Consider the following 19582-nt stretch of genomic DNA (forward strand, 5'->3'; position numbering starts at 1 on the left):
CTCAAAAGCATGAAATAATTCTCCATTATCTACCGATAAACCCTCAAACCGTTGGCCCTGAAGCCTCACACAATTTTTCTTTCTACTGTATTTCACATAAAACTTAGTTTCAAACAAATTGGTCTTATTATTCTGTGAACTTTTCCTACCATTACTATTTTTTTTCATACCATCAATCTGCTTTTATTGTTTCTCTTCTTTTCCCTATCAAAACCTAGATCATCAGAGACTAGAGCAAACTTTACAAAAAAAAAAAAAAAAAAAAGTCATGGCACTTTTGGTCTTTCACACACTCTTGACCATTTTGAATAGCTTTCCTATAGTCATTCCTCAGAATTTCATTAGGATTTCTGGTTCACTTTAAAGCTAGAAGCACAGGAGATCCATGAGACCAGAGACTGTGAATCTCCCTCAGGGCTATCTCCCTAGAGCCTAGACCTGAAACAGACATGTAAACATTTACTGAATCAATAAACATCCCTCCATATTTCTCACAATATCTAGCTGAGAGCTTTGCACATAAGGTACTCGGCAATTACTTACTAACTGCTTATGTAATATCCTGGCTTCATAAAGACATATGATTAAGGAAAATCATTTTCTTCAAGAAGGCATGAGAAAATGGAATAAGTTTTTTTAGGAACAAGAATAAACAAACAAAGCTTTGAAATGACTTCCAAAAAGACCCCTGTGGAATCCATATTTTATGTGTAAAATATTATTGTTCTACTTCTTATGCTTATTTTAAAGAATATATGAAAAAAGAAAAAAGAAACAAAAAAGAAAATTTAAAAAATTATAAAAAAAACATATTAAAGATTGTGATATAATAAGATGAGGTCATACTGGAGTAGGGTGGTACCCTGCTCCAATATGACTGGTGTCATATATATACCAGGGGTGTCAAAAAAATGTATACAAATGGACACTTTGGTCAGCGTTGCTCAAACAGTAGTTCGCTGTCATCAGAAGTGTCTGGATGCTGATGGTAACCACTTTGAGGACCTTTTGTCATTGCAGAAGTCAAACGTGACTTCCATTCATCTTTTGTTATTGGTATATATTGAATATTACAGTTTTAACACAGTTTTCCTTTCTTAAAATGTGTACATTTTTTGGCACCCTCTGTATACACACACGCACACACACACACACACACACACACACACACACACACACAAAATCAATACTGTCATCAATGTTGACCTTATTTAAAACATCTGCATGTTGAAAAATGGTTGCTTCTGACAGGTCAAGGGTGACTTTACCTTTTCTCACAAATAAAAGAATCTCTACAATGTTAGGAAATATAAAATATTAGATAACTTAAGGCACCAAACGAGGTACAGCTATTTTTTTAAGCTGAGAACTCACATATTGTCATGAATGTTTTTAGTCCATTCTTGTCTTCTGAAGTCCTCTCTGGCTGCTTTTAACTCACTGATTGGTTCTTCCGACCGCAAAGTTGGCTCTAAAGGCTTGTAGCGCTGCTTCAATACGTCAGCAATGTCACGGAAGGGTCCCTGACAAGACAGAAGGAGGCAAATATTTTATTGTGGAGAATTTTTCATCATATTATTGTTGACCACGGATACTGAATATCTATAAAGAATAGCAAGTTTACTAAGTTATTTTTAAGGAATAATTTGTTTTTTCCTGAATTAGAAAATACAAGACATAAGAATACACATCTTAAAGAAACGTTCACACAAGTATAAGTGATTATATTAAATTATTTTAAATTAAGCAGAATTTTCCTCACATCAGAAGAGTTTTTATGCTAGAACTGGTAAACTTGTCATTATAGGTTGCTTAGCTTTCTAATTTTGAAAAGCATATTTCTTCTAATATAATTTTAAAAGAATTCTCTCCTTTTTGAATAAGTAAAGATATTAAAAATGATTCGGAGCATAGCTTCCAAAGGGCACTCCTATAAACAGAAATAGGATACCAAGTATTTTTTCATTATAATAAAGCTTTTAGGTGAACGCCAAATCTTGTATTTAATTGGTGCCCCCCCAAAACATAGAAGGGCCCTATTTTTAATTATTTTAAGTGTTCTTTATTTAAAATTCTAAGTTTTATTGCTTAACAACTTTGAAATAATAGCAACCATTTAATCACACAAATGTATAGCAGAGGAAAGTCCAGAAGCTGCAATGGTGAAAAATGATTTATAACATATCCTACCTTTAAATTAGTAGTTACTTATACTAGTTATTAGAATCCACTGGCTGTCTAATTAGCATCATATAGAGCACAACACAAATCAGAGGTGGCTTGAGATTTTGCTGTGCCATCAATTACTATTGTTTTCTTTTTTCACTACTATTGTGAGAGAAGTGATATAAAATGGACAAAGATTTCTAATCAGATTCTTATCATTAAAGATCTCTTCTTTAAATAGGTTATCACTAACAAGACACAGCTGGAGTTACTGCAAGCACTGAGTGAAGACTGTGGGCTAATAAAAAGAAATGATTCACGCCTCATTTATGTTCACTTATGTTTTACATTAATAGAAACCAATAATAGGAACCAGTTACCATAAAAGTCATGGACCGTAAATAACACAAATGGCAAATAAGTATCATCTAGTACTTTTCACAGCTGGACAGGAGGATTGCTATATTTGAAAGTAGTTAATGAATTTTTATTGGAACTTTACTTTTTAAAGATACAGAAACGTGATTCCAAGTTCATGATTAAGAAATTAAATGAGTATATATATATATATATATATATATATATATATATATATGTGTATATATACAGATATATTACATATACATATTACATGTATATATACATGTATACATACACACACATATATATACATATATACACACATACATATATATATACTTTAGAGGTTCTTAATCTTTTACTTTCACCAATTCAGTTTTAAAAGTTAATATTTGGTTGTTTTATCAGGGGTAAATTACTTCTCTAGACCTTTTTTCCTCATATATACATAATGGAATAATAACTATCTCACAAAATTGCCCTTAAGACAAGTTAAAATAATGTAACACTTAGCATTGTACTTAGAACACAGTAAATACTAAAAAATGATACTGATGCCTTTATGATTATTTTCATTACCATTATTACTAGCGTCAAGAGGAGTTTGAATAAGATATTCAACAGGAGCAGCATCAAATACACGTGTATAAGCCAATGGCCAAGGTTATGACTTTGAAGGGACCAGGATTCACCAGGAGCAATGGCCTTCTCGGTGGCCAAGCTCTGCCTTCTAACCTTTGTTGGTGTATCAGCATAACACACATCCATTTGTTGACTTGCCCCACTACTTGTTCTCCAACTCACTACCATGTTTTCCCGAAAATAAGACCTAACCAGAAGAGAAGCCCTAGCACGACTTTTCAGGATGGCATCCCCTGAACATAAGCCCTAATGCATCTTTTGGAGCAAAACTTAAAATAAGACCCAGCCTTATTTTCAGGGAAACACAGTAGTTCCAACGAGCCTGGACAATGAAAGAGGGGGAACCCTACTCGAGCAGCAAAATTCAGAATAAAGACAGACTCAAGTCACCCTCTGGAGGTTCACTACAATCTTTGTGGCCCCGATCCTCCTGGAATCATGTCCATCTTATGTCTTTCGGTGCCTGGTCCATGTGTTTGTATCCGAGACAGTGTCTTGCCTTGCAGCTCAGCAGTCCCCCTTCCTGGGACTGCCCGGGTTCTCGTTGCCGAAGCTTCCGTTAATTTATATTTCTGTTGGTAGACTGACTGCCTGTTAGAGCTCAAGGGATCACTCATATCAATCATGTCTGGAGTGATATGGGACCAGAGTTTGGACACAGCTTCAAACTTCAGATCTGCTCACTGTACTCATTTCCAAATAGGAATCGTTAGAATGCCCAGGGCATCAGGATTCAACTGGAAACTGTAAACCTCCTTGGACCCTTAGCTAGTTTTCCAAAGTTCGACTTCCTTTGCCTCCCACCAAATCCTGATTATGAGTGTTAATATATTTACCTTCTTTTATATTCTTAATAGCCCATGACACTTTACAGTCATCTGACATTTTAAATTTTTACTCAGAGTTTAAATAACAATGCAGTTATTTCTTAAACTTACAACAATTATCTCATGCATTTAAGAAATTCACTCCACTAGTACAGATTGACTGTCAGAGTATAAATATTATCATGCGGACTATAGCATATATAGTCTCTTCAATGTGGTATATACCTTTTTATTATTAGGTTACATATAGGAAATGCAGTTTAGTCCACAATATTAAAAATCTTAATATAACCCCAAGTAAAAGCACAATATTAAAAATCCCATGCTGTGAAAACAGAAAAAAAAGAGGGAAGAAAAAAAAAGAAGGGAAGAAAGACAAAGGAAGAGAGAATATGGTGGGAAGAAAGATGGATTAAGGAAGAATGGGAAGGAAGGGAGGACGAGATGGGGTGGAGGGGAGGGAGGAGGACCAGGGATAAGAAGGAGGAGTTAGGAAAAGACAGGGAAAAAGAATAAGGGAAGAGAAAAGAAGGGAAAAAAACAAGAGAGAAGGGAACAGGAAAATAAATATCAGTAAGGAACATTACTTTGTGGTATGTTAGATAAATGTAATTGTGTGTGTGTGTATGTGTGTACACATATGTATATATATGTGTGTGTATAAGTATACATATAAGTATACACATATATATCTGCATAAGTATACATATATACACACACACATATACACATGCTATGTTTCCCCAAAAATAAGACCTACCCCAAAAATAAGCCCCAGTTAAGGTCATCAGTCAGACGTGCACTTAGTACGTTATGACGATGTTCCAGAAGAAGATGACATGACTGTATTTGAATAAATGTAGATTGTTGTACATGAAAAAAATAAGATCCCCTGAAAATACACCTTAATGCATCTTTTGGAGCAAAAGTTAATATAAGACCTGGTCTTATTTTGGGGGGAATATGGTATAAGACCTGGTCTTATTTCTGGGGAAACACAGTATATATACACATATATATAAGTATACACACACACATACATATATATAGAGTGAATACATATACATATACATATATATATATATATATATATATATACACACACATATATACATACACATACATATATATACACACATATATATATATATACACACAATACATATACAATCTTTTATGTATACTATTTTCCACACATACATACATATGCACATATATTTATATAAATGTATATATATTTTCTGTATTGTCATATCATACCATTGTGATGTAATAAGATATATACAGAGGGTGCCAAAAAAATGTATACACATATTAAGAAAGAAAAAAAGCGTATTAAAATTACACTGATGGTAACCACTTTGAGCACCTCTTGTACTTGTAAAAGTCAAATGTGACTTGTATTCATCTTTTGTTATCAGTATATATTGAGTATCACAATTTTAATACAGTTTTCCTAACTGGTTTGAGTTGCTGGGCACCCAGTTGGTAGCCAGAGAATCAGGGAACTGGTTGTGGTTTTGGAAGACACCCCATCATGTATCTCGTACATATATATCTTGCACATGTATTACATAAATATACTCATGTATCTTCCATATGGATATATAACCATTTATATATATTTTTATGTACACACATATTGTCCACATATATCTTTTATATAACTATATGTATAACATGTTTCGTGTACATTCCAATTATACTAAATACATATATGCATATAAATGTACATATAAACAGAATGGTATGGGGGGAAGCCATTGAAGTAATAAAAGTGGTTGTATTGAGAAAAGTGCATTAACAGAGATGAAGAGTGAATACAAACCATATTATAAAAGCATAAAAACATCAAAGCAGTGAAGCTAATGTGAAATATCTATATTATAAAACTCAAATAAGCTAATATTAAATGAGTCATGGTTCACGTTGTGAACACCGGAAAGTGTGGCAGTTTGGTTTGAATGACCTCTAGAGTGTTCCCAACTCATAAACATTTATATACCCAAATCTTATTAATCCCATATAATTTCACGTTTCCTATGAAGTTGCATGTAGAATTACTCTATAAATTCCATGTAGTGCCAACAGCTATCCCAGTGAATACAGCATGAAATATGGAATATTGACTATTGAATATACAATGTTATCTGACACTTAGCAAGCATTGAACACTCGATATACATGCAATGGAGATAGCAGAGTTATTTTTTCTTTTTTTTGATGTTTTTTTTAATCTTTTTTTTTTAATTTATTGGGGTGACAACTGTTAGTAAAGTTACATAGATTTCAGGTGTACAATTCTGTATTACATCATCTATAAATCCCATTGTGTGTTCACCACCCAGAGTCAGTTCTCCTTCCATCACCATATATTCGATCCCACTTACCCTCATCTCCCACCCCCCACCTCCCTTACCCTCTGGCAACCACTAAACTATTGTCTGTGTCTATGAGTTTCTGTTTCTCATTTGTTTGTCGTGTTCTTTTGTTGTTTTTTGTTTATATACCACATATCAGTGAAATCACATGGTTCTCTGCTTTTTCTGTCTGACTTATTTTGCTTAGCATTACACTCTCAAGATCCATCCATGTTGTCACAAATGTTCCTATATCATCTTTTCTTACTGCCGAATAGTATTCCATTGTGTATATATACCACAACTAAGTAATGCATGCATTGCTCATTTAGATGGCATATATAAAAACATTACTTGCATTAACAGAAATACTTCCTGGTATTCATGCCCTTGCATGGACTGGACTTACTAGTGTCTAACAAACAGAACGTGGCAGAATGAGATGTCACTTGTGGCATTAGGTCATAAAAAGGCGGTGGCTTCTGTTTTGAGAGCTCTGTCTTACTCTTTCTTAGATCACTTACTCTGAGGAACGCCAGCTGCCATGTTTGAAGACACAAAAACAACCAAACATCAGAGTGACCTTGGTAATGGGTTTCCCCACCCTCTTCTTCTCTGCACAGCTGAGCTTTCCTATGAAATCACAGCCTTGGCTGACACCTTGAATGCACCTTTCTGAGTGATCTTGAGTCAGAGGCCCGCACCTAAGCTGTTCCTACAATGCTGACCCACAGAAACGGTGAGGTAAAAACTGTGTGTTAGCTTAAGCCACCAGGTTTTGGAGTAATTTATTTCACATCAAAAGATTAACAGACACAACTGTTTGCAGGGAACTAATAGTTAGGAGTTTTGGGAGCTTGGCAGCGTGAACCAAACATAAATCCACTTCTGGCTTGATGCTACCTGGTCGCAGTTGTCTAGTCCAGTTTAAATGCTGATGAAATGATCGAACTGTTGCTCTCTGGGGCTTTCCAGACAGTGACAATCATCTCCCAACACACCCCACCCCACTTTTAGCCCTAGGAAGTCATTTGCCAGTCCTGCTTTATTCCAATCCATAGAGAAGATACTTTTTCTCTCTGCTTGACTCTTCCATTGTTTTCAGCCCTCTCTAATTTACACTTTCTAAAGCACTCAAACTTACACTTTTTAAATCACTCAAACTTAAATTATGTTTACAACTGTATATCAAGATATGGATCACCCGACGAGAGATTAAATATATTTGACGATACATAAGATTTTTCTCGCAACAACAGTTTATAACAAGCACGGCTATAAAAATACTTTTACATAAAAAGCTAGATCCTAGCTCCAAACCCTATGTGGTAACTTCATCGTGAAAAATACAGTTCAATACCAAAGAAATGCTTGATTACTTCCTCGATACATATTTTAAACATACTTTATGTTTATTACTTCAAAGTAGATTCTGTAAAAAATAATTTTCCTTTCTTGGCACAACGACAAAACAACAGCAACTTAAAAAACAAACAAACAAACGAAAAACCAGCAAGGATACAATGATTGACAGAATTCTTATCTAGGAGCAATGAGTACCTGACACTGTTTCCTGTCAATGGGTGGCAGAAATTCGGACCGAGGAAAGGATCGGGCACTAGTACAAGCCAGCCAGCTGCTGAGCTGAACGGAGCGCGTCGGCTTAACCTGAGCTCTTCGGTGTGTTAAAGGCTTTGCCTTCTGTAGCCTCAGCTCCCATGGATCAGGTTCCTTTCTGAACGGTGAATTGTATATGCCGGGAATCTGAAGAAAATAAATTAAGTTTGATTTTTTTTTTTTAATCTTTAAATAAAAAGAAGATAAAGTGGAACCCTAAAATGTTTCATTTGTTTCAGGACTATTTTACACTACCACTGTAATTCTGAAACGGGAGGTGAATTTCAGATTTATCGAAGGAGATGACACAATACTCATGCTTCGTCTTCACTCCAGACCAACAACTGCAGAATCATTCAAGGTTGAAGACTAAATATGCTAAAAACGGCTGAGCTATAGCTTCTATCTGCCACACAGGACCTATTTTATATCATTGTACTTATGAAAAACATACGCAGCAGGACCTTAAGTGATTTATTTTGTATCTAACCATTAACTATGCATATGTACATGTAACCATACCTGTATGTCACACATTCACTCACACAAATTCAAGTACATATGTTTGAACCTGTTTTAGGTACAAAATGTGGACTCAATAAATATTTGATTGTTTGAGTGATTATTTATTACACAACGTAATTAATGGAAGCTATTTTAAGTACTTCAAAATAATAATTAAAGTGAATACAGACACACACACACATATACAGTATCATTTAAAATAATGTGCTGTATTTTGTATTCATGTGGTCTGAGACTGTACTTCTGTAGTGTCATGTTACCCTTGTTGTTCCATCATTGACCTTGTCACACCGCGTCAAAATAGTCAAGACTTACTTGGCACAACACCTGCTATGCAACAGAGGTTCAATATATGTATATATGACACATGTTAAATTCAAGTTCAGCAGATGTCCATTGTCTGAAAATTCAATGATGTTTGAATATAAAACCATATTTTGATACCCTTTTAATATATACAAATGCATATTCATAAGGAAAAGTTACATTTTAAAGGACAATATGATTTGTTCGGTTGCTCTGTAGACACTCTAGACTAATGTAAAGAATGCATCTATTGAACCTGTTTTTCCTGAAAATGTGCTTTGCTCTCATGCCACCATCACGTCCACAAATATTTCTGGTTGCTACATTTACCTCCTGCAACCAGTTCCAAAGTATTATGATTAATTAGCATAGTTGTCTTTGAAAAACTATTCTAGAAATTTTTATATTTGTAGCCCAACACTTTCAAAGAATGTTCACCTCTACGTAATACCAGCCCACGCTACGTGCCGTTCCCCATCCCTAACACTTCCTTAATAGCCTGGGGATAACTCTATCACAGTACCCATCACATTGCTTCATTCTTATCTTTGCGTGTGTCACTCTTTGCGTGTGGCAAGGCACTCAAAAAATGAATGTTAAATGCTTATCTAGAATAACAATGCACCCTGCAGAAAGGCACATGAAGCCTCTCTTTTCAGTCGTTTTCCAAAGACACATAAATACGTTAGTAGAATGTTTGAGGTTTATTTCAAAAGCCTATAACTTCTTTCAAAGAAGCTATAGATTACGTACCCTTTTATCTTTCTTTTTAAAACATTTTAATTAAATTTATTGGGGTGACATTGGTTAGTAAAATTATATAGGCTTCAAGTGTTTCAATTTGCTTTTGAGCACATTGTGATTGAGAATCAAGTTACCACAGACCCACTTGAATCATCTCCAACTCAACTATGTTATAATCGAGAACCGAATTTTATTAGATAAAATAAAGTTAATGTACACATATTGACATATTTTAAAAATATTTTGAATTGGCTCTTCTTTGAAATGTTTTTTCCTCTATATAATTCATACAAGAAAAACTGTTGGAAACATTACAGGCAATTGTTTCAACCATTTTTAATGTTACATTAACATTCTCTCACTATACTATTAAATATAGAACAAGGTAGATACATAAACAGATAGATAAATGATCTTAATAAAAGAAAAAAAATATATATATATACATATATATTCAAAACAGCTTTCAGCAGATAGTAACTTTTGAGTGAATGGTAATTTTTAAGATAATTTTAGGATGCTTTTCTATGATGAGAATGTATCAATTATAATGAGAAAAAAATAAATATTATATTAAAAAGACTGTTCTGACATAAAATATAACTGAATCTACATAGTGTCTGAAAGAGATATAAGAAAAAACCATTCTGTTTAGTGACGATCTAGTTAAATCAAAGTCTGTTAGTTTATCATTTCCACAACCTTATAGATTTAAGTAGGAAAATACACAATTTAACTAGATTATAATTTATGCTTTAAAATATCTATCTACCTGAATATCTGCTACCAGCTATTAACTTTACCCGCATTAGAAATCTTCTTTGATCTTCTCCATTTGCATGCACATGTATACATAGGCTAGATGGGAAATGCAAATAGATCAGTAGACATGATAGCTTTCTTAAATTATATTTTGCAACCTATATGGAGACCTCCTCATGTGTATTCTCTTTGCAATTTAAATCAAATACAGATAGAAAATATATTTTAATTGAATTTAAAATGTATCATTTAAAATCTTCAAGGTGTCAGTATTTTAGAAATTAATTTAATACATTTGCTAACTTAACGACGGTGACCAAAGTCCAGCCTTCCCTCACTCCCTATTTATTTAGACTGATACAGTATTCATTTAATTATGATTCTTTAAGTAAATAAAACAAACTTAACTTACTACTGTCTCAGCTGCTGTATTCCATAATTTGTAATCCACTTGTGAGTAATGGTTTGTTGTTGATTTTAAAAAATATTACTATGAGTCACAAAAGACAAAGTTAATCCTAAGAGACTCTGACATATTTTTCAGTTTTCCCATTTTTCACAACTTAGAAGGGCTACTGCCAAGCTAGCTTTTGGGACTTCATTTTCAGCAATAATTTTCTAGAGTGACCAACACTATGGGGAAATCTGTGCTAACTGTTTAAAAAAAAAAAAAGCCTACAACTGAGTTATTTGCAGTACTGTCATGCTAACATTCAACTCAATAAGACCCAGGAAATCTCAGGAGAGGACTCTGCTAATAGCTTCTTACTGACCTCCTTGCATCAGGCCCGGCTGCTGACTGGTGGCCCAGTGGTGAATACGGCAAATGAGGTGTGAAAGCACTGATTTTTTTTAAAGGCTATGATTCTGACTCGTCAAAAGGGAAAAAAAAAAAGGCAATGAGTTATATAATAGATATATATTTTTCTTGAATTCCCTCCTCCAGACCCTTCATCATGGGAACTTAAGCATGACCTAGAATATTAATTATGGCAGGTTGAGCACCGAGGAAATGTACCGTTTGTTACCCAGTCACCCTTAGCGTTACATTAATAATTCGAACTATTCCATATTTCTAACAAACTATCCGTTGGTTCTTTTTGTCTCAGTTTTCATTCTTACACTTAAGTGTTATATGAGAAAGCACTTTTAAAACGCAATGGATTTGAAAACAAATGGATATACTTTTTTGTATTTGGAGTATCTGCTATTTTATCTCATGAAGAATGTTTTTATGGTCATTTTCCACTCATACACTGACCTTTATTTTGTAATTGCCTGGGGGAAGCCATGTTTAATTTTTTTTTCCCTTCTCTTTGTTATTGAGGTTTACTTTTAAAACAAGTTTCTGTAAAATAAAAAGAATTTGAAACAGGACTGTGTACACCTATAATATGCAAAGTACAATTACTAGTGTTTCAATGTCGTATTTTACCATAGGAGAATAGCAATTTCTCATGATTTCAAAGTCACTGCTTATTTCAGGAATGAGGAACTATTAAGAATACAGGATAGGTGGGAAAATTCACGTTTTATTTTTGCTAATGGCAATTTCACAGCAAACAGGAGTCCCCGATTCCCCCCCAAAAAGGAACAAAATTAAAAAGGATTTTCTTGCTCCGTGATTCAGAACTTGTCAATACTGGGAGAGCCAAACAGTTTCAAAAGGAGGGCTGTCTACAATGTGTGTGAGTGTTAAGTTTTAACAAAAACTGCTTTTTAAAGAAATAAGACAGTAAGCAAGCACAGAAGAGCAGGAAAAGGAAAAGTGGGCCAGAGCCCTGTGAATGAGATATTTGCCGGGGAGGAGGCTGTGGAATCAACACTGACCAATGCACTTCGTCATAATTACCAGGATATACTAGTGCCAGGGGATTGATAAAAACCCCACTCAGCAAATAATTGCCCTGCTGTTAGGAGACAGTCAGAGTGTTAACACACTGTCACAGTCCAGCGTTTAGTAAGATATTCTACATTCAATTACTCTTGCTGAGAACTAAAAGGCAACGTGGTCATTTCTCAGAGACGGCAGTTCTGCTGCCACATGCGTTTCAGACAATAGTCATGTTAACCTCAGATACAGCACCCCAGATGGAATAAGAATTCCATGGAAACATCAGGGATCCACAAAGAACATGCTTGGTATAGAACTTAGATCTACGTAAAACAAGATTAAAAAAAAAAAAAAAACCTATTACTGATTACAAATGCTTTTTTCTGTTCTTTTAGTTAAGAAACAGAATTTTTAAACGCTCTGAGTCAAATTATAGATGGGTCACATTAAATGTAGACCCCCAGAATGTAGCTGGCTTTTTTAGGGTAACAAATGATTTTTATAAATCATTTTGCTATCTTAATCACTATTATCACATATTAAAATATTCTCATGAAATATTGATTAAAATGAAGAAATTTAAATAAGATACCATTCTCTACATAGTAACTCAATTCAATAATATTAAGCATCTACTAAGTTAGAAACAGTTTGCTGGATTTAAGGTGGGTGCAGAGATGAATGAAAAGTGATTGGCCCATCATGCTCTTCTCTGCGGTGGGGGGAGGGTGGGAAAGAGAATGATTTTGTGACTGACAATAACATAACAAGCCTGCAATAAGTGTCCTTTAATAACTGTTGTGAAAGAGGTATACACACCAAAGGCTGTAGTAATGGTGTATGTCGTTTAGAAAACTCTGGAAAAAGTATCTGAATTTGGCTAAAGATGAGTAGAATTTTGGCAATCAAAAAAAGGGGGAGAGGGGAGTATTCCAGGCTAAGGTTAGGGAAAAATAAGGACATATTATGGGAAAACACAGGGTCACTGTTCACTGAATATTATGTTGGCCAGTTTAAGCCTGAGGCTATAGTCAGAGATGAGTTTGCAAAGATAAAGCCGGTCTAAACCCTAGGAGGCTGCAAGACTGCATTTAATTCTTCATATAATGGGGATCTCTTGATTTTCACATTCTCCTTTAGCAGGTAAACTCAGGAGGAAGTCTGAAGCAGGCTCCACTGTTGGACAAAGCTCACAGAAAAACAGACTCCATAGAAACACACGCAAAAAACACACTTTGAAGAGACAGACAAGCTCCAGAATTAGACTTGGATATGGCAGAGATGTTGTAATTATCAGACCAGGTATTTAAGTCAACTATGATTAATAAGCTAAGGGATCTAATGGATACAGTAGACAGCATGCAAGAACAGATGGTTAATGTTAGCAGAGAGATGGACAACTAAGAAGGAATTGGGAAGAAATACCGGGGATCAAAAACATTGTAACAGAAATGAGAATGCCTTTGATGGATTTATTTGTAAACTGGACATAGCTGAGGAAGGAATCTCTGAACTTGAGCATATATCAACAAAAACTTACTAAACAGAAGGGCAAAGAGAAAAAAACAAAAAAACAAAAAAAACATCTGATGAAAATGGAACAGAATGTCCAAGCATGCTGGGACAATTACCAAAGGAGACGTCATACCTGTAATGGGAATACCAAGAGGAGAAGGAAGAGAGAAAGGTAGAGAAGAAATATTTGCTGTGATGATAACTAACTTCCCCAAATGAATGTCAGATACCAAATTACAGATCCAAGAAGCTCAGGGAACAACAAGCCGGATAAGTGCAAACAAACAAATACACAAACCACAGGTATGCACATCATATTCAAACTTCAAAAAATCAAAGCTAAATCTTGTACGTAGAGGGGATAAACACCTTACCTATGGAGGACCAAAAATGAGAATTATAGCCAACTTCTCCTTAGAAACCACGCAAGCAAGATGAGAGTGAAATGGAATACACCACCCAGAGTGAACCCTAATGGAAGCTACGGACTTGGGGTGATAATGACATATGGCGCTAGAGAGTATATGGCAACATCCCCCTCAAGTTTGCTGTAAAGCTAAAACTGCTTTAAAATATTCTAGTAAAAAAAAGTTAAACACATTTAGCGTATAACACAAAAATTTCATTCCTGGGACGCTACACAAGAGAGATGAAAATACATGTCTACACCAAGCCTTGCATACAGATGGCTACAGCAGCATTATTCATAGATGCCAAAAATTGGAAACAACCCCAATGTTCATCAACAGGGTAACAAATTACTAAATATGGTAATTCATAGAATGGAACAGTATTCAACAAAAAAGAGACGTGAAATGCTGGCACATGGCATAACATGGAAGAATCTCAAAAACAATATGCTAAACAAAAGAGGTTCGATGCAATAACACATACTGTATCTTTCCATTGATGTAAAATGTCCAGAAAAGGCAAATCTAGATAGAGGTACGGAGTCACGGGAAATTTCTGCACCTCCTCTCAACTTGGCTGTGAACCTAAAACTGCTTTAAAACAAAGTCTATTAGAGGAAAAAGTAAATGGTGCCATCAGCTCTCAGTCTGTTAAGCCAAAACCCTGAGCACCACCTTGATGATGAGTGCTTTTCCCTCATCCCTATGCCAAACCCACCACCAAGTTCTATTAATTCCACCTCCACAATATATCTTGAATCCATAGGCTTCTATTCATATCCACGGCCACTACCCTCGTCCAAACAGCCATCATAATTTCACCAAAGTACTTCTAACTTATATTTAGTCTCTCTCCATTTGCTTTGCTTTGAACCTCTCTGATCCTCTATGAAGAAGCCAGAAAATATATATTTTTTTTCCTTTAAGAAACTGTACAGTGTCTTTTCAGAGCACCTCAGAAAAATCTAACACTTTCTTACCAAAGGACTTTTCTTTCCTGTTCCCATCTGATTTTAGCCACTCTCCCCATCCCTCCCTAAATGCCGTCCATATAGGCTTTCTTTCATTTCCTCCGGACATTTCAGGCTCTTCCATGACTCAAATTCACCAAACATGTTTTTTTCCATCTGCTTATTTTATTTGTCTGACAAAGTTATGCTCATCCTTAAAAATTCACATCGAATATCGCTTCTTTAGAAAGACACTTTGTGACCCACATACACATTGCCCTGTTCTATTTTTCTTCTCAAAAATCCCCTGCTTATGTTCTTCATGGCACTAGAACCTTTAATTATACACATACATGACTGTTTGTTTAATCTATCTCCCCACTAGAATTAAAGCTCAGTTACAACAAGGAAAGTTCTTGTTTTCTTGATGTCTATATGCTTAAGTTTGTTCTCATCGCTGGCCACACGTCAGAGTCATTTTGGGCTCATGAAAACACGGATGCCCACGCTTGATCCTCGGCCAACCCAATCAGAATCTTTGCGGTGTGTGTCTGGGCACATCCATTAGTTTAGTTTTGTTCTTGAAAGGTGGGGTGCAGGCAGAGTTGAGAAACCCTGATTTCTTGCCCACCTCAGAATAGACAACCAATCCATGTGTATGTGAATAAGTGAAAAAAAATCTGTAAAGGAGGCGAAAATTGCTTATTCAGAGGTAAGAAGAATGAGCAGCAGAAATAGGAAAATACCATGGGCAGGGAGTATTCCACAGAAGCAGAAGCAAAACACATTGATAGTAAGTTTATTTTTAATAAGAAGAATATAAGAGAATGTGGAGTTGCAGAAAAGCTTGGGCTTTGCACCCAGGCAGAGAAGGCAGAAAGAAAGAAAGAGCACTTATGCAGCAATGCTACTCTCTGTTTTGGAGTTACTAAAATGGAGCTTCCCACAAATCACTCAGCTTGGAACTTAGGAAAGAGGTCATGGCTAGCAACTGTTGTGTTTTCAAATAAAAACAGCTGGAGGTGTGAAAATGGATGGGGTCACTGAGGGGGAAAATGTAAGGAATACAGGAGAAAGTCTTAGGAGTCTGTATCTACAGACATACCTCGGAGACAATGCAAGTTCGGTTCCAGACCATCACAATAAAGCAAGTAGCGCAATAAAGTGAGTCACACGCATTGTTTGGTTTCCCAGCGAATAGAAAAGTTATGTTTATGGCATACTGTGGTCTAACAAGGGTGCAAGCTCACATTATGTCTGAAACACAACATGCATACGTAAAAAAATGCTTTCTTGCTAAAAAATATCCACTATTACGTGAACCTTCAGAGAGTTGGAATCTTTTTGCTGGTGGTTGCCACAGACCTTCAATTTGTAAAGAATGCAATATCTGTGGAGTGCAATAAAGCAAAGCACAATAAAGGGGGGTACGCCTGTGTCAGAAATAAGTGGGAGAAGAGAACCCCTGAAGGACACTCAAAGAGTAAACGGCAAGGGAGGAGACAGGTCACCAGGGAGGAGACGTTTCCTGAAGGAGGCAGCTGTGTCACGTGCTAGGGAGGAGGGAAGAACCATGGGAACAGAGAACGCACCACTGGAGTGGTAGCTAGAAGGTGACAGGTGACCTCTGCAGGAGCAGGTCCTGTTCCTGTGGCACAAGTCACATCCTAAGTCAGTGATTGTGATGAAAGAAAAAGAAGTGGGGGCTGGTTGGAGTCTTCCAAAATACAGCAATATCGCAATGACTCAGAAAATCTTGGGACGGAAGCAATATCTTTATTTGTTTGTTTATTTATTCATTCATTCATTCATTCACTCATTCATTCATTCATTCATTCATTTATTTTCAGTCCGGATTTCCCTTTAACCACACTGCTTTTTGAAAGACTCTCTGGGAAATCTTCCCCAATACACAATTCCTTTATCTCTTAATCTGTAAACGTCAGATCACTGTCTCACTGTTCCCTGCAAGGTATCTTCTTGCTTAGGCCTGCGCCTCTCCCTGACCACACCACTGCCACCCCCAATACAGTTTCGTGGATCTGTCCTCTGACTGCTACCTTGGCAATCTCTGCAGATTTCGCTGTGATTCCTGCTTTTTCCATTTGAGTCACAGCCTTGATAGCTTCTGAATAAATATAAAAGACTGAACTTAGTCTGGATATGGCCACTGTTCTGTGTAGTTCACATGCCTGGTGTTTGAGAGAAGGGATTTGTCTGGTGTGTAACGTGGGGGAAGACATTTCCCAGAAACAAGAACACATAGTGCAAAGAAACAGAAACTTTAAATAACTTTGATATTATGGAACTATAAATCACCCCACAAGGTATCAAAGTAAACAAAATACACAAGAATTATTGAGGGAGACTCAGAAGAAATGAGCAAAGACGAGGAGAGAAAGCCGAACAGAGTGTCACAAAGGCCAAAGGAGATTTCCAGATAACAGGTGTGATGAGCAGTGTACAAATCTCCAAGAGGTCCCATGGATATCTAATCAGGAGATTCCTGGGTGGCTTTTGTCAAGAGTGATTTTCAGGACAGCAGGGGAAATGGACCCCTAATTCCACAGTGATTTGAAAACTCCCTATTGAGACTCCCCTAATACACAATTCCACACATTCTGAGCTGGATTATTATACATACAAACGAAGCCTGCATGACCTAAGAAAAATAGTGAAGCATGCTTTAATGACCACCATCACCCTAGAAACCTTCCATTATACATATTCCTTCCCACCTCTGGAAACCCAGCGCTTTTCTCTTGCTTGGTTCTTCCACAGATATTTGATTTGAAAATGATTTTGTAGTGTGGATTTAAAAGATGAAATCCAGGACAATTAATGGCTAAAAGAAAAATCCTTAGCATTACAGAAACAGGGAACTGAACGAAAATGTTCTTTTGTAAAAGAAAATGTACCAGTAGAGTGGGGCATTTGTCAGACTTTATTCCCAGTGTTGTGTGGGGCTCTTCAAGAAACTGATTTCCCAAGAGTCTTTGAAGAAGGATTTTTTGAGCACACGGGAGGAAGCCATTTTAAGTTTTATCAAAGTACAGGACTGACTGCCTCATGGGGGACACTGTGCTGCCTTAATCTGGCGTTCAGATCCCATGGCCACTTCATTTTCAGATCACTAGGCTCTCACTCAGTCTTGTTCTGTAAACCTGCAGATTCTTGTATGGAAATTATTCATTAGGACCTATTAGGCGTAGGTTGGACCTGCCCCTTTGTGATAACTGAGATGCGTGATTAGGATTTTTGCACTTTTCAGTATGTTATTCTTCAATACAAACTTTATCTTTTTAAGGTTATCTTTTGCTTTCCTATTTTGCTCTGATCTCCTTGATGCTAGGGAGCTCAGAACATTCCACTATGCTTCACAACCCTGCTCTCTTGTATCACCACTCAAACTGGAAGCCCCTCTACTGGTTAACATAATTTGGCCACAAAATAACTAAAGGGAAAGTAATTTAATCAAGAAAAGTTGGCTAATACAATATTTTGATCAAAAAAAGGAGGTGGTCTAACATGAATAATTGTCTAGTTTAGGTTTTTTGGGTGTACTATTGGGTTGTTTCACAGGTTTTTATGTGTTTTTAATTTTTTGCTTTCTAAACTTTGGGGAAATAGTACTTGTTAATCCATAACTCACTTTCAGTCTATTATATCATCACTGTGCTAATTGAACTAAGGAATAGGCACGGCAACTGAAATTTCTCCGCAACAGAAGACAGTTGGATAGAGCAACTATTTATCTATTTGCTTTTTGGTCAAATTGTTCGTGCCCAAATAATTTTCTAACAAATTAATCACAGCTCTCCTTTATATTCTTTGGCATACTGATCCTCAACTACCCTGTTATTTTGCCCGACACTTCTGATTCCCTTGCCTGTATTCCTTTCAACCTTGCCTGTGGAACCCATCTCCCCTCTATGCTGAACAACTTCCCGATGCCCCCAAACTTTTCGATAAATACATTCATTCTGTACCATTTTATTATAACTGAAGCTTCCTTCACCTCTGGAACACTACTTCCCTTGCAGCCCTACTGAGCAAAGCATTGTAGTAGTCCCCGTATCACAGGTTTGCATTACCTCAGTTCCCCAGTGTCACTTTCAAACCAGTATGCTTTCTCCTTCTTGTAATGTGAATAATTTTGTCGCTCATTATGGTTATCACACACAGACTCGCTGGTCATTCCCCCATACTCATGGTAGCCTGCGGCACTTTGTTCAACTGTCTTCCTTTCTGTTGCATATTCTGGGATAATTTTAGGTGATTTCATCTATATATCCCAGTGGTCTAGTGTCACAGTTCTTTGTTTCCTTCTCCACTGACCTTCACCTTTACACAATGTTAGCCACGACCCCTACACCCACATCATCCAGAAGTGCTCTGTGTTCATAATTCAGTGATCTTAACCACCAATATCTTACCCTCTTACCACAATGTCCTAGTCAGCTCGTTTCCTTACATTCTTATTCTTGTAACTGTAAGATTCATTCCCTAAAACTCAAGCCGATGGATCCCTTGCGTTTTCCCTAATCTATTGTCTCCTTCTTGC

At 36.3% G+C, this 19582-nt stretch overlaps 1 protein-coding gene across 1 annotated transcript in view; it reads right to left on the reverse strand.

The window, feature by feature from the left end:
• Positions 1-19582, reverse strand: part of SPATA17 (spermatogenesis associated 17) — a 125140-nt gene that overhangs the window by 45945 nt on the left and 59613 nt on the right. Inside the window, exons 7-8 of the mRNA XM_019739978.2 lie at positions 7916-8119; positions 1375-1523 (exon numbers count right to left, since the gene is read on the reverse strand). Of these exons, the coding sequence (XP_019595537.2) occupies positions 1375-1523; positions 7916-8119 (353 nt within the window). The remainder of the gene's footprint in view (positions 1-1374; positions 1524-7915; positions 8120-19582) is intronic.

Source organism: Rhinolophus sinicus, linkage group LG12, assembly GCF_036562045.2.
Source record: "Rhinolophus sinicus isolate RSC01 linkage group LG12, ASM3656204v1, whole genome shotgun sequence".
NCBI lineage: Eukaryota > Metazoa > Chordata > Mammalia > Chiroptera > Rhinolophidae > Rhinolophus > Rhinolophus sinicus.